Source organism: Falco cherrug, chromosome 11, assembly GCF_023634085.1.
Source record: "Falco cherrug isolate bFalChe1 chromosome 11, bFalChe1.pri, whole genome shotgun sequence".
Classification (NCBI taxonomy): domain Eukaryota; kingdom Metazoa; phylum Chordata; class Aves; order Falconiformes; family Falconidae; genus Falco; species Falco cherrug.
The window spans coordinates 22,492,173-22,507,356 of NC_073707.1; the positions used below are offsets into that span (position 1 = coordinate 22,492,173).

A 15,184-nucleotide genomic window follows, 5' to 3' on the forward strand; every position below is an offset into this window, starting at 1 on the left:
TGACTCATGAGCGACGTCGCAAGCGCTCTCCTGCCCAGCGGAAAACACGTCGCCTTGCAGCTCGTGGCTCCCGAATCCGTGCCAGCCCCCCCGGCAGCAGGGCTTCCCGGGGCTGTGTGCGCAGCGTGCCAGCACCCTGAGCTCAGCCCAGCCCTGCCCGGGCTGCAGCTGGGACAGCCGTTTCTGTGATGCCCAGCCAGGGCTTCACCTTCAGCCTGCACCCGCAGCCAGCTCTGCAGGACGGTCAGGGCAGCAAGGCTGAGCAGGACAGGCCTGTGGTCCCTGCGACAGGCAGGAGCATCTCTGCAGGCAGGGCTGCCAGGTTCAGCACTGGCATGACGTTGCTTTCCCAGTCCTCCAACCTTAGAACTTCTCTCTCCTGGTTCCCTGTCCTCTACCTTTGCTCTTTGGGAGGGTCTGGGATGTGAGTGATGCCCTTCAGCAGCAGGACAGGTCCTCCCTTTCCCTTTCCCTTCCCCTTTCCCTCTTTCCCTCTTTCCCTCTTTCCCTCTTTCCCTCTTTCCCTCTTTCCCTCTTTCCCTTTCCCTCCCAAGGCCGAGCACACCAACATCCTCCTCCTCCCTCCTTTGTGGGCCTGGGCAGCACAAACATGTCTCCCTTCTCAACCTCATGTTCCCATCCATCTAGGCTTTCTCCATCCTATATGCTCATGGGCTTGTTTTCTTCAGTGCCGGGATGCCATCTTGCCACAGGCTCGCAGGACGAAGAACCCAGACCTTGGGGCTTTCTGCGTGAGGTTGAATTGAGAAAGCAGAGAGGGGGAAACTGAGGCACACTGGGGTAAGTACTTCTCGCAGGGGGACGCTGGGCTGCGAGAGACAACCAGGGCTTCTGGCTCACTGTGTCCAACCACAGGGCTGTTCACATCATGCTGCAGAGGCACCACAAGCTGTCTGCTCGCCCCGTGCCTGCTGCCGGAGCCACAGCATCAGGCTCCCCCTTCTCCTTTGGGAAGGGAAATGTTTTCCCTTTCCCCTCCCTTCCCTGCTCGCCAGCGTGAGTCCGGTTTCCCCTGTGCGCTGCCGCCAACTGCCTCTGGAACCACTGGAAAATGCATAAAAGGCCTGGGCAAGGCTGCGGTGAGGGTTACTCGCAGTTACAGCTGGATCCAGCTGCTGATTTAAAGCAACAACAGCACAGTCACACAGTCTCCCCAGGAGACCCAGGCATCCCAGGGGCACAAATCCCCCAGGGAGAGGAGGTAGCAGCCCTGCTGGGCAGCAGCCCCAAACCTAGAGGGGAGCTTTTTCCCTGGGGAAACTGAGGAAGGGGCATCCCAAGGAGGCAAATCCTTGGATGGATCCAGCCCCGGGGGTTTGCTCACCCAGGTTTGCTGACTGCTTCCCCCTGTGCTGCTCCTGCAGCTCCTGGCACAGAGGCCAGGGCACTGCTTCCCTGGCAGCCCCGGCTCGTGTCCCGCCTGGGGATGGGGCTGCAACAGCCTTGTCTCCTCCAGCACTGTGCCACCATCCTGTCCCCTGCCTTTCCCTGAACCTGTGGCACTGGAGTGTCACCCCATCCTCCTATTCCCCCACACTGCGGCTGTGGGGTTCGTGTCCCCCCTGAGCACCGTGCTCTCATGGGGTGGCCCAGAGGCAGGTTGGGGCTGCAGAGGGCAACAGTGGCTTGGGGACCCCCCAGCAGGGCAGGGCTGGCCCAGCCATCACCCTGCAAAGCAACTTCTCCTCCTCCCCCATTTTTGGAAGAAATTGTGCAGTTTCCCCCGGGGTTTGATTCCAAGCAGGGCAGCGGGCATTGCTTTTGGCTGTGGCTCAAGGTGTTTCAGGGTGAGCTGCCAAGGCCAGTGGATCAGGAGGGAGACCCTGGCTTTGGGAAGGTAGAAACGCTTCTCCCACCTCCGCCTGGGAGCCCATGTGGTCCAGCTCTGGCAGAGGCACTGGGATGGAAACGGCCGCGGGGCCCTGGGGTTAATGTGTAAATAACCAGTGCCGTGCTCGGGATCTGGATTATGGTCCTGTTAATGATGGGCAAGCGGAGGGAGCTTTCTGTGGGGGTGGCCGGCTTCCCTGCCATCCCACGTCACACCTGGACGGTACCTGACGTCTGCCCCAGCTTCCAAGCTGGAGGTGTTCATTCAGCAATAAACCAGGGTAATAATTAATCCTAACTGCCTGTGGGGTTTTCTCTGAGCGAGGGCTGGGACAGAGGCAGTGCCAGTCCCTGGTCATAGCCCCTGGGATCCCACGTGGGAGGAGAGGTGATGGTGGAGCCTCCCAGGATTACTCTCTACCTGCCCACGCAGCACAAACAGCATCACGAAAGGTGCTTAGAAAACAAATGTGCAAGCACAAAGGGACATTCCCTGTCCTATTGCAGCCAGGATGTTTGTCCAGGAGTGCGTGCAAAGTCCTTACGTGGTGTGAGTCTGGCTCAGCTAAACAAATAGTAGCCTCGGCCTCCTTCCCCACCCTGGGGTATGGCGCAGGTGAATGGTTTAAGGAACACCTAAAATGTGTGACCACCCCATGCTGCTGGTGTCAGGTCAGGCTGAGCCCTTGGTCCAGCTCCAGGCACTCAGAGGTTTGGGGAGGAGAAGGCTGATTTGGGTGTCCCTGCAGGTCACAGGGCGACAGGACCTTGGCTGGTGTGGGAAATCCAGCCTGGGGACCACAGCACTGGCACAAGTGGCCAGGAGGTGTGAGAGTCACTGGGAGAAGAGATGAGACTTTTTTCTGTGTACATATAATTTGCTGGAATGGAAAGAAATCAGAAAACACCACCAAAAAAAAAACCATAGCAAAAAAAACAGGGCAGCTTTTCCCAGTGAAACAAACCCAAACCATCAGTGGGAAAAACATCAGCTGGGTCAACCTGCCACTAGCCAGCCCCCTGGGATCACATAAACTTCATTAAAAAAAGCCTCTTCCTTTGTACTTACTTTTTTTATAACACATTTTAGTTCAGGCCCGCTTTGAAATGAAAAGAGGCTTCTTGAAACAAAAAAAGCATTGCGGTTTGCTTTGAGAACATCCAAATGAGCCACTTTGGCATCGCCCCAGTCCTCACCCAAATGATTTTTGTTCACCATCCTTTACCCAAATGATGCCCTGTAGCCCTGTTAGGTGCCAGCTCCAAAGCCTCATGTCCCCACAGGTCGTTTGCCCCCATCTCCAGTGGTGACACCGGGTGGGATGCTTAGGTGGGAGGTAAGTGTGTGGCACTGGTACTGGCTGTCTCCAAATGGGTCCCAGGAGCCGGCAGCTGCAGAGGTGGCTGCTGTTGGCAGGAGCTGATGTCACCCCAGCTGTGACTTGGGTGTCACTTAGGAGGGTCTGTGCATTACCTTCCCTTCTGCATCCCCATCCAATGCAATGAGTGTTATTTCTTGCAGGTCCCGTGCCAGCTCTCACAGGACCACAGTGGCTCACCGCACCTCAGAATGTCTCCAGCATTGCGTTAGGCAAACGAGCTGAGCTTCTCCATGCCTGAGCAAGAGCCTGCCATGCAAGAGCCTTTCTCCAGACACCTGCAGCTCCGCCAACAGTGCCAAAAAGGTACCTGGTGCCTCTGAATTTCAGCCTCGTGACTTAGACCTAAGAAATAAGGGTGCTGGGTGCTGCAGCAAAGGAGGGACAATGGATTCATCCACTTTGCTGAAGACAGGGACAGGCAGGAATGGCAGGGATCTGCTGGTGCCTGTGTCTGCTCATAATAAAGTGATGCTGCCCCTGGCTTCAGTTTTGGGTGAACAAAAAAATTCAGGTGTCTCTTTCTAGACTTTGCTCTCAGCAGAGGGGTTGTGGCTGCTCGGGTAAAACTTGTTCTTGCCAGACACTAGAAAGAGGCAAGGAGAAGGTGTGTGGAGGAGGATTATATTTTTTTAAGAAAATGGTTTCATTTGGTTTTAACCTTCCTGCTGCCTTTCTGCTTTCCCAGGGTGAATATGGAGAGCCTGAAAACTTGGGTTTGTCCTAAACTTTCCTATGTAATGATGAAACATATGTAAAAAATGCTGCTTCATCTTAAGACTCAGCCTTGAAACAGGAGCTGGTGATGCCAGAGTTGCCTTGGACAGCGCTTATCTCTGTCGTTAGTAGCCCCAGACCTGACACTATTTAAGTCTTTAACGAATAGAGAAGTAAAGCTTTGCACAGCCATCACGCCCCAGGTCTGCAGCGCTCTCACGCAGCAGGACATGCATCTGTCCTGCACAGGAGGAGGCAGGAGCAGGGTCTGCCTGCACAGGGGGGGATTATTGGAGCTGAAACTGCGTAGCAGCACAGAAGCATCCGGGAAGTCCCTGTGCTCGTGGCCCTGCTGCTTTCCTGCACGGAAGCAGGCAGCAGAGAGGCGGCAGGCAGGGAGCATAGCTGGCAGAGCTCCCTGCCGAGGCTGCCAGGAGCCCTCCTCGCCCCGCAGCAGTGCCGCTTCCATGCCCGAGCAGCTCAGCCCTCGGGCACGCTGCATCCAGCTGGCCCTGGGCTTGCCGGCTGGCCATGCTGTGCTGGGGGATCCGGAGAGCCCTGGGAGCCTGTCGCACACCCACAGCACCTGGGCATCTCCTGCAGGCTACAGCAGCTGCCCCAGGGGTGTGTTTTGGGGTTTATTCCAGCTCCCCACGGCCAGGATGCTGCCACCCCTGTCCCCTTGTGGTCCCAGGGCATGTTGCAAGGAGGAGATGGTGGCTGTGCTGGTGGGGCTTTGCTGTTCACACCCCTTTGTGCCTGTTTGTGAAGGGGGAGTTCTCCAACGGGGTCACCCTCCACTGTGAGCCCCTCTTTGCAGAGTGGAGTGAGCTCCCAGCCATGGGCCCTACCATCTACAGGTGCTACAGGGATGAGATGAGTCCTCCTCACATCCCACTCCAGGGTGATACTCAGTGTAGCTCTTCATCATACCCAGTACTCTTTCTCTGTGCACTTCCCAGCCATGATTTTCTTGGGGCTATAAATTCAGCAGATACAGACTTTCCTATCGGCAGTGGGAACAGACCAAAAAGGAATCAGGGAAGGTGTGTAGGTACTTTCGGTGGTGATAAGGTTGTGGGGTGCTGCAGAGCTGGTGCAGCCAGTTTGGGCAACGCTTCCTGGGGAGCTTTCACAGTCCCCAGGACATGGAGCTGCAGGGCATCTGGGAAAGCAATAAACTGAGATGAGGAAAGAGAATGAGGCTGGGAGAAAGCAATGCAACTTTCTTTCCCGAACTGAGCTGGACTTGGGGTTTTCTTGGAGCAGGGCCAAGTGTTGCTTGAGTAACAGAGGTTGTGTGGGTCCCACCACATGTCCAGCCTTGGCACAGAAGAGCCTTTCCCATGACAAGCACAGTGTGTCTGGGGGGGGGGGGGGGGGTATGACAGCTGTGGGAGACCCCGACCCTCAGCACTCATGCAAAATGCAGAGAGGCTGTGGGGAAAGGGACTGGGATATCTCTGCTGGGCAGGAAAGGAAATATCCCAAAGGATTTCCTGCAGGCTTCATGGTTGACATGAGCAGCTGGTGGGGATGGAAGCATGACAAAAAGGGAGACATCAGAAATGATGGGGACTGATTTTCATGGCTGAAAAAGACCCTCAACTGAAATGCTACATTTAAGAGGAAAAGAAGGTCTTTAAATCTGCATCTCAATGGGCAATGGGATGTCCCCTGCTGGTATGGCTGCAGCAGGGACTCTGGTGGAACATTACTCTGAACCAGGGCTGAAGGAAGAGTTTGGAAGGACACCTCACCTGCCCCCGGTGCTGGTGGAAATCTGATCCATGAGGCAGGTCCTGGCATGCTGTAGGCACCCTTCTGCTGCAGCAACCCTTCCTCTGGACTCCCTGCACCCCACGTGAGGTGTGGGTCCTGGACAGTGTGTGTGTCTGGTGAGGTGGGAGCCCTGGGCAGTGTTGGTCTCCAACAAGGTGTGGATCCTGAGTGAGATGTGGTCCTGGGTAAAGTGTGGGTCCCAGGAAAGCTGTGGCTCCGTTGCTTCAGGGATCCCAAACTATGCTGTGCACAGAGGCAAAGCTGGGATCTCAGTGTTGCCGTGAGAAACCGGAGCTGGGCCCCAGCTTCCTTTTGGGATTCATCCCAACCTGACCTGACTGTGTTGAGGGGCGAGGGCAGAAAAGACCCACATTCCTTTTCCAAAGATCAAATCCCAGCTGCCAAAAGCACCTCTCCTGGTGAAGCTCTGGGATCCCCTTCCCACAGCTGGGACCCTTTGCAATTACCAGCGATGGGGCAGGGCTGATGCACCCAGAGGGCACTGTGAGGGCTGCAGAAGACCCTACGGGGTGCCAGGGTGGGGGATGTTTGGGTGGGTGGGGCCGGGGGGGGTGGGGCAGGACAGGACACACCCGCCCCCACCCCTCCGCGAGCTCCCAGCTCCCGGTGAGTTTCCCATCAGCAGCGCGGAGGGTCCCCGGGGGAAGCGCGGTGTGTCACCCGTAACCCCGTCCCCGGCATCGCTGGGGAGCTCCGTGCCGGCGGGGGGGCGGTGTGTGTGTGTGGGGGGGGGGGGGGGGGCTGAGGGGCAGGGCAAGAGTTAACCTACCTGCTTTGCCATCCCTCTTGGCTCCACCTCGGAGAGCGAGGGGAGGGAAAAGGGAAAAAGTAAGGGGGGGGGGGGGGGGGGGAGGTTTGGGGTTGGGAAAAAGAAGAGGAGGAGGAGGAAGAGGAAGAGGGCAGAAAGCAGCGCCCGGACCGCGGGCAGCCCCGGCCAGCAGCGGAGCGGCCGCCCCGTCCCACTCCCAGCATGTTCCAGTGGTGAGTGAGCGCAGGGAGCGGGGGCCGCGCCTGCTCCTGCCCCGTTACCCCCCGCTGCCCCCCGTTACCTCCGCTCCCGCCGCCGCGTCCTGCCCGCAGCCTGGGGGGCTCCCCGGTCCCCATCCCGCCGGGTCCCTCCCGAGGGGCTCCCCGGTCCCCATCCCGCCGGTCCCTCCCGAGGGGCTCCCCGGTCCCCATCCCGCCGGGTCCCTCCCGAGGGGCTCCCCGGTCCCCATCCCGCCGGGTCCCTCCCGAGGGGCTCCCCGGTCCCCATCCCGCCGGGTCCCTCCCGAGGGGCTCCCCGGTCCCCATCCCGCCGGGTCCCTCCCGAGGGGCTCCCCGGTCCCCATCCCGCCGGGTCCCTCCCGAGGGGCTCCCCGGTCCCCATCCCGCCGGGTCCCTCCCGAGGGGCTCCCCGGTCCCCATCCCGCCGGGTCCCTCCCGAGGGGCTCCCCGGTCCCCATCCCGCCGGGTCCCTCCCGAGGGGCTCCCCGGTCCCCATCCCGCCGGGTCCCTCCCGAGGGGCTCCCCGGTCCCCATCCCGCCGGGTCCCTCCCGAGGGGCTCCCCGGTCCCCATCCCGCCGGTCCCTCCCGAGGGGCTCCCCGGTCCCCATCCCACCGGGTCCCTCCCGAGGGGCTCCCCGGGAGCGGATAGCTGGGCACGGGCAACTTTGGTGAGGAGAGTGCGCATGGGGAAGGGACAAAAGACGGCGTCTGTCCCCTGTCTGTCTGTCCCCATCCCAGGAGTGACGTTCCTTTCGGCCGCGGGTCCCCCTCCCCCCGCAACCCCCGGGCCGGGGTACCCCGGGCCAGGCTCTCCGGGGTGTCGGCTCCCAGCGCAAACCTCGCCCCATCTCGGGACGGGGCCACCGGGCAGGGCTGGCGGTCGGTTCCCCCCCCCCGCCTTTCCCTGGGGATGCCTTCCCCAGCCCTTCCCTGCAAAGGGCCGGTTTGGGAAGGGGAGGGGGGCGGCGTGGCCGGGAGAGCGGCGCCTGGGGGCAGCCAGACCTGCTCCTGGGGTCCCTGTCCCACGGCAGCGCCAGCCTGGGGGACGGTGCCCATGGAGAGGGGGGGGGGGACGGACATCCAGGGCTCCTGCTCTTGCCTCTCCCCCAGCCCTGTGTTTTTACCACCTTGTATTTAAGCCAGAGGTCTTTTATAAGAAGTGGACGTGTGTCCCCAGACACCCTGGGAGGACACCCACCGTGAGCTGGGGCCCTGCTGGGCGCTTGCACACAGGCTGCTTTTGGAGACATTTGGGTGCCCAGCATCTGCTCCTAGATAAGATCCCCTCTCCCAAGCCCTTGGCACCGCCAACAGAAAGGGCTCTATGCTGGCAGTGCCTCCACCGGCTCCGTGACTGGATCTAATTGAGGGGCCAGAAAAATCCAAATAAATAGATAGCCCTGACTGATCAAAGAGGTTTTCATGTGGATCAAAAGTGGCTGTGTGCCTCCGGGGACCAGGGACGGAGAGCCCCAGTCCCCCAGGGCCTTGCCTGCCCTACAGCATCACCACCTGAAAGGGGAACGGCCGCCTCTAATTTGGGGATTTATATTTAACCATCCGGGCACAGCCGGTGGTGGCGTGGCCATCTCACAGGGAGGCTTTTGAGCTTTTCCTGGTGGAGAAAAGGGAAGAGGAGGGGAGTGGGTTGGGACCCTTTCAAAGCTGTCTCAGTGGCACTGACACTGGTGGTTGGGCCAGCCAGCCCCAGCTGGCGCCGGTGAGAGCCCAGCCGGCATGGACACGGGTTGCTGCTGTCCTTGGGCCCTTCGGTGCCGGCTCTTGGGGACACTGCCAGGGTCTGGCTGGGGGTTGTGCCCCAGAACAGGGCACTGGGGCTCAGCAGGGTGATTTCTCTGTGATGGTAGCAAAGCCAACACAGCTCCCTCGCCTCCTGCAAAGCAGTGGTTCTTGGAGTCTCCAGGGAGCAGGACCCGGTTCCTCCCCCCTGAAGTACTTCCCAGCTGAGGAGACCACAGAGCAGAAAGACTCAAGATCAGAGAAGATACACGCGATTGCCACTCTTCTGACCCCCAGAATCTTTGGTTTGATGTGGGAATTGCCTGTGGCTATGGCTCAGGTTCCCCCAGTCCCTGTTGCTTTTCTGCCAGTGCAGGGACAGGATTTCTGTGGGGCAGGAGGTGGCCGTGGGGCTGCTGGCTCCTGCTGAACCCGGTGGTGCCCCTGCGGGTTGCCGAGTCCGACTTATAGGAAAAATCCCAACTAATTTTTTGTAACAAATCAAAAATTGCTCGTTGCACTGGTGGGAGCTGGGGGAGCAGTGTCTGGTGGAGGAAGGAGGGAGGAATAAGTTTCTGTGCTGTTGTGCAATACCTCACTGATACACCTACATGTACCCAGGCTATCCAACCTCCTCCACCTCTTACTAAAAGCAGGAGCTCCATCTCCCCTCAGCCCCAGGGCAGTCTTCTGCCTGGACTGAAATAAAAAGCAGTGATCCAAGGAGGGTAATGGGGGTGAGCGACTCCACGGAGCTCCTGTCTCTTGTCAGGCAGAGCCTGCCAAAGGTGGAACCCACTCGTGCCAGTTAGTGACAGCCCCACCAATGCAAATTTTTTTTTTTTTTTAATATTAAATCAGTAATTCCTTGCCCATGGCTTCTGGGGAACCCTTGGCCATCTTTCAGGCTGGGTATTTTATCATGTGTTGTCCTTGGGGTGTGGGGAGTGCAAGGATGGGATGGGATGGGGTGGGAGCAAGGCTGAGTGTCCAGATGGGATCGGTGCAATTGGGGTTACTATACAAGGGTGACTAGGGTTATTTCTGCTGCAGTGCCAGGTATTGATGAGAGGTTTTAAAAATTGCTTGGCTGTGCAGGGGTTAAAGTTTTATCGGACCACAGGGGTTCTAAGGATAAGCTTAGAGCTGTGTGGCCAGGGCTGGAGAGGGTTAAGGGAATGGTGAGATCTAATCAGAACTGCTCCCTCATCAGTCTCAGATGAGTGGCCACATATAAAACCAGATGAGGAATATCTATCAATTTACCAGTAATTACTTATTTCCACGCTGGCTCTCACAGTCCACGCTAGCGATCACAGTTTTCCCACGTAAATGTGGGGCTGAAAAGTTCTTTGTGCTTGAGGGCAAAGCTGGAGACAGGAGTTCCTGAAAGCTCCTGGTTCCCCTGCTTCCCTTCGGGGCTGCTGCATTTCAGTGTGGCTGGAGTCCCCAAGAGCATTGCAGTCCCCTGCCCTGGGGAGCCCAAGGGAATATGGGGTGTCCCACCAAGCAGGTGCTTTGGTGCAGCCTGTGCCCCAAAACCCCAGCAGCTTCCTGGCAGTGCTGATCATAATCCAGCCTTCAGGGCCAGGAGAGTTTCAAGGTTCCTTTTTTTTTTTTTTTGGCGGGGGGGGGGGAGCTATCTGGAAAACACTTGGGTTGTATGTTTCAGATTTCAGCCCCAAGCTCCTTCTCTGGACTACTCCAAAGTGAAGGTGCCATCTGCCTGGGTAGAGACTATCTTGGTTCTGGCTCTGACGGGGAGTGGGAGGCTGAGGGCTGTCCCTGGTGGGTGGCACCCAGGCTGGAACGTGCTTCTGTCACCAAGAGGGCAGGTGCAGGGGATCTATGAGACTGGTGCCACGTCTGTCTCCTTTGGCTCCCCAGCCGAGGTCCCTTTCACTCCCCGGCAGGGAAAAGGGGCTCCAGGGACTGCTGAGCACCTCGCGTGTCCCCTCCATGTGTCCCCTCCATGTGGAGATGGTGCTGCCCTTGGGAAGCTGTCAGGACCCCCGGTGGGCACGTGGATCCCAGCTGCCACCCCCCAATGCCCGGTGTGCTTTTGCACAGGGAGATGGGCCAAGGCAGCTGGAGCAAGCAGGACTGCAACATCAGGAAAGTGGAGCAGATGTGCCAGCTGTGGAGCAGAGCCAGGTACTTGGGGACAACATAGTGTAGATGGGCAGGGCCAGCAGTTCCTCTCCTCTGTGGCAGCAGGGCAAGAAAGCCCCCTTTAACTGTGTGGAAAAGCAGGTTGGGGTGGTATTCGGGGTGGCATTCAGTGCATCAGTTGTCTCTGAGTGCAGCCCTCCTGCTGTCCCAAGGACGGCACGAGGATCCTGCTCAAGCCCCTGGTGAGCACCAGGGTTTGTCCCATGAGCCAGCAACTTCCCCTGGTGATGGGTCTGCAGCAGGGGAGGGCAGCGTTTGATCTACCACCCCCAGCCCTCCACACACCCTGGATGTGCAGGTATCTGGTTTGCTGCAGGCTGGGAACATCTGCCCCCAAATCTGCAGTGCATCTACTGCTCCTTATCACCACAAAGTGAAGCAACAGGTCCTGAGAACTGGCCAAACACCCAGCAGTGCCCCCAGAAATGCTGATTCCCAAGGTGGTTGCAGGGCTAAGGACATCTCTTCCCCACTGAACCCTGAAGTTCGCCTTAAGTGGTGATTTTTTTTGGTCCTGATCTGCCATTTTGAAACGAAACAGCAATGACTGTTTCATTTTGACTCCTGTGGTCTTCTCAGCTCTGGTTTCTCAGTGTTGCGTGACCTGTGATGCCAGTCTAGGGCCATAGGATGCCAGTCTACAGCCATAGGCAGTATGCCTGTATTTTGGAATTAACATTTCCATGGAAAAGATAATTCCCTTCTGCTCTTGTCCTAAACTGCAATTTTCAGATGTCTGAAACAGAGCTTTCTTCAGGACTTCTCTCCAAAACAGCTCTTCACGGGAGCTCTCATCCTGACTTCATATCTCTCTCTCCCCTTGCGTCCCTCCCCCCTGCCTTATCTTCTTCCCGGTGAACCCTTCCCAGCTCTTTGCACAGATATGGGGTTGCCAGATGATACCGCAGCCACTTGCTATATGCCTTGTGCCTGTCCCTGTGGTTAAGCGTGGCCCCCGAGCTGCCCTGCAAGCAAGCAGGATGCAGGTGGGAAGAGCGTGTATGGTGTCCCACAGCTCTTCCCACAAGGCTGCTGCCCATCAGGTGATGGGACACAGATTATGAGCATTCCATGACCTCTCCAGGAGGTGCTTTTGCAGGCAAGCTTCTTGCAGCCTGCAGTTTCCTCTCCTTAACTCCCTGTCTTATCCCTTTAGGAAGAAGACCATCTACAAAACTGTTTGCCTCTCCTTCTTGCTGGTGATCACAGTGACGGTGCTGCAACGGGGAATGGCCCCCAGTCAGTTCATGCAGGGCCAGCAGCAGAAAGACCTGCCCACCCCAGAGGCCCTGAAAATGCAGAAGAGGGACAACTCCTTCTCCTTCACCAGCACTTTCTGGAAGAGCAAGAAGGAAAAAGCTCCTGTGAAAGAGGAGAGTGTGATGGCAAAGCAAGTGAAATCCTGGGATGTCACCACTACCAACTGCTCAGCCAACCAGAACTTCAGCAAGGTGGACTGGTTCAAAGGGCTGGAGCCCAACTTCCAGCAGTTCCTCCTCTATCGGCACTGCCGCTACTTTCCCATGCTGATCAACCACCCTGAGAAATGCAGCGGAGACATCTACCTGCTCATCGTGGTCAAGTCTATCATTACGCAGCACGACCGCCGTGAGGCCATCCGGAGGACCTGGGGCCAGGAGAAGGATGTGGACGGCAAGAGGATCAGGACGTTGTTCTTGCTGGGCACGGCTTCCAAGGAGGAGGAGAGAGCCAACTACCAGAAACTGCTGGATTACGAGAACCATATCTATGGGGACATCTTGCAGTGGGATTTCCTGGACAGCTTCTTCAACCTCACCCTCAAAGAAGTCCATTTCCTGAAGTGGCTGAACATCTACTGTGACAATGTCCGCTTCATCTTCAAAGGTGATGACGATGTGTTTGTGAGTCCCAGCAACATCCTGGAGTTCCTGGAGGACAAGAAGGAGGGAGAGGACCTCTTTGTTGGGGATGTCCTCTACAAGGCCAGGCCGATCCGGAAGAAGGAGAACAAGTACTACATCCCCAGCGCCCTCTACAACAAAAGTAACTACCCACCCTATGCAGGGGGTGGGGGCTTCATCATGGATGGACCCCTAGCCAAGAGGCTGCACAAGACCTCGGAGACACTGGAGCTGTACCCCATTGACGATGTCTTCCTAGGGATGTGCTTGGAGATCCTAAAAGTGTCACCCATTGGGCACGAGGGCTTCAAAACTTTTGGCATTGTGAAGAACAAGAACAGCAAGATGAACAAGGAGCCATGTTTCTTCCGGAGTATGTTGGTGGTTCATAAACTGCTGCCTCCAGAGTTGCTCCAAATGTGGGACTTGGTCCATAGTAACTTGACATGCTCGAGAAAACTCAATGTCCTTTAGCTCAGTCTCTCTGGAGAGCTGGGACTGGAGGGGCTGGGACAACCGATCCCTGCTCCAGGATGGGGTGAGTCTCTGCTGGTGGCACACGAGTCCTCTGCGGGGCATGTTCCTCCGGGGCAGAGACTGCACTCATGGGCAGGGTTTGTGATGGTGTTTGTTCCTGTACTGTAATGTGGTTCACTTATCTCCAGCTGGGTTGGGGGTTGATGAAAAAGGAGAGGGGAAAAAAAACACAACACAACAAATCTAGCACAAAATGAAGAGAGAGAGGGAGGGAGGGCAGAGCTCTGCTTTAGGTACCACCTCCACCAGAGTATGATGAAATACGGGGTGGGGGGGAGGCAGAGAGGGAATGTGACACAGGCATTTTTTGGAGATGTTCAGGGTCTGGCTATCCAGGGAAAGTGCTTCAAGGGAGCTGAGCAGTTTACAAGTGTGTGAGCCCCCGACAGCTCAAAAGTCAAGGGGATTTTGTTTGTTATTTCAAGTTTCTCCTCCATGTGAGGTTTTAGTGACATCGACTCTGTGTGCATTGGGTTTGCCCCTGCCAAAGTCCTCACTGTGCAGCTGGGGAAGGGGCTCTCCTCTGAGGCTGGATCCTGAGCCCCCCTTGGGGTTTCAGCCAGGCAGTTGGGGAACTGGGGTCTTTGTCCCTGATAGAGGGTCCCAGACAGTGGTGGCTCCCAGCACCAGCATGGGCTGCGCTCAGCCACACAGCCCCTCTGCCAGCCTTGCTGTGCGTGCACTCAGAGGAATGTACCCAGCTGGAATTCCTCAGGGATTTGTTCCTCCTGGCAGGAAAGGGAAGGGACGAGGCAGGCTGCCCTTGCCCACAGCCAAGAAAGAGGCAGAGAAACTTGATCAGCCCCAGCTGGAGTGGCCCCAAAGCACCTGGGACCCCAGCTTGGGTGCAGGCACCCTGGGGGCTCGCTGCAGGGAGACCCTCTCCTTGCAGCTGGGCTGCCCTGATGGGGTTGCCTCAGAAGGGGACAACAGACCCCAAAGACCACATGCATGGCTGCTTCAGGCTCAGCCCTGGTTTTGCAGCAAGCACGATGTTCCAGGGCAGGTTGGAGAGTATCGGTCCTGGCCTGGTACACAGAGCAGGGTCCAACGGGACAAGGTGAAGGAGAGCTGGTGTTTCACACCGTATCTGCCCCTCTCAGGGCTGTTGCAGTGTTCTACAGGATGAGGCTCAGAAGCATGACAAGGAGTGGTACCACAAGACATGGCCCTCTTTCTTTGGGCTGAAAGGACCACTGGAGCTGTCAGGGGGAGCCCCAAGCCAGCTGTTGTGATGGACACCCCCCCCAACACAGAGAGACATGTGGCCACAGATGCTCTCCAGCCACCAACCGCAGGTGTCAGCAAAGCCACAGGCATGTGCAAAGCCACACGCATGCACAGGCCCTGGCATGCCAGCTCCCAGGCACATGCTCTGCGCACACAGATGTCCATGTCATGTACGAACATGTACAACCCCATCCGTGGCCCTGACCACGCACAGTGAAACGTGGCATGTGTGCATTCCCTCTCTCTCCCTCTCTGGTGCCAGACATTGAAGGGAAAAAATATTGACTACCTCAAAGGTCCCCCTGTGCAGTGCCTTTTTTTTTTTTTCTTTCCTTTTTTGAATGTGTTTTGGAAATGGGCCTGTTTCATTTACTCCAAGTCTGTATGTTCCCCAGGTTAGAAAACAAGGAAGAAAAAAAAAAAAAAAAAAAAAAAAAAAAAAAAAGGGCCTATAAACCAGCCAGAAAAGGCACCCTCCTGCCAAGCCCCACAACCTCTTGGCCAGTGTCCCTCATCTGCCCAGTCGCAGATTTGGAAAGGAGGAAGAGAAAGAGCCCACTGCTGCCCAGGGCTCGGCCCTTGGTACTGGGGCTAGTGGCAATACTGTGAAATTTGATTTAGGATGCACCCAGCAGCACCGCATCCCTGGGGCAAGTGCCAGCAGTGCAGGGCAGAGACTTGCCCCAGGGGCATTTTCGGCACACAACACTCTGCTTTCCCGTCCCCTCCCTCCTTCCAACAGGAGTGAGTTCAGAAATCCAAATTGACACCTCCATAATTTATGTCAGGTACAGTACGTTAGCTGTGTATTTATCCTATACGCAGGGACAGCTCTCGCCCTCCGTAGCGGTGCATACGGTGAGCCAGGGCTGCGCGCAGAAATC

At 57.2% G+C, this 15,184-nt stretch overlaps 1 protein-coding gene across 2 annotated transcripts; it reads left to right on the forward strand.

Moving 5' to 3' along the window:
- The first annotated feature begins 586 nt into the window (after positions 1–586).
- Positions 587–13,221, forward strand: B3GNT7 (UDP-GlcNAc:betaGal beta-1,3-N-acetylglucosaminyltransferase 7). 2 transcript variants are annotated; one of them, XM_027811913.2, is made up of 3 exons: positions 587–801; positions 3,374–3,536; positions 11,807–13,221. In XM_027811913.2, the coding sequence occupies exon 3, from the start codon at positions 11,880–11,882 to the stop codon at positions 13,005–13,007; it is 1,128 nt and encodes a 375-aa protein (XP_027667714.1). In that variant the 5' UTR covers positions 587–801; positions 3,374–3,536; positions 11,807–11,879; the 3' UTR covers positions 13,008–13,221. The 2 variants fall into 2 exon arrangements, with proteins under 2 accessions (XP_027667714.1, XP_055580002.1); XM_055724027.1 differs by lacking the exons at positions 587–801; positions 3,374–3,536 and adding an exon at positions 6,625–6,731.
- Positions 13,222–15,184: the final 1,963 nt, after the last annotated feature.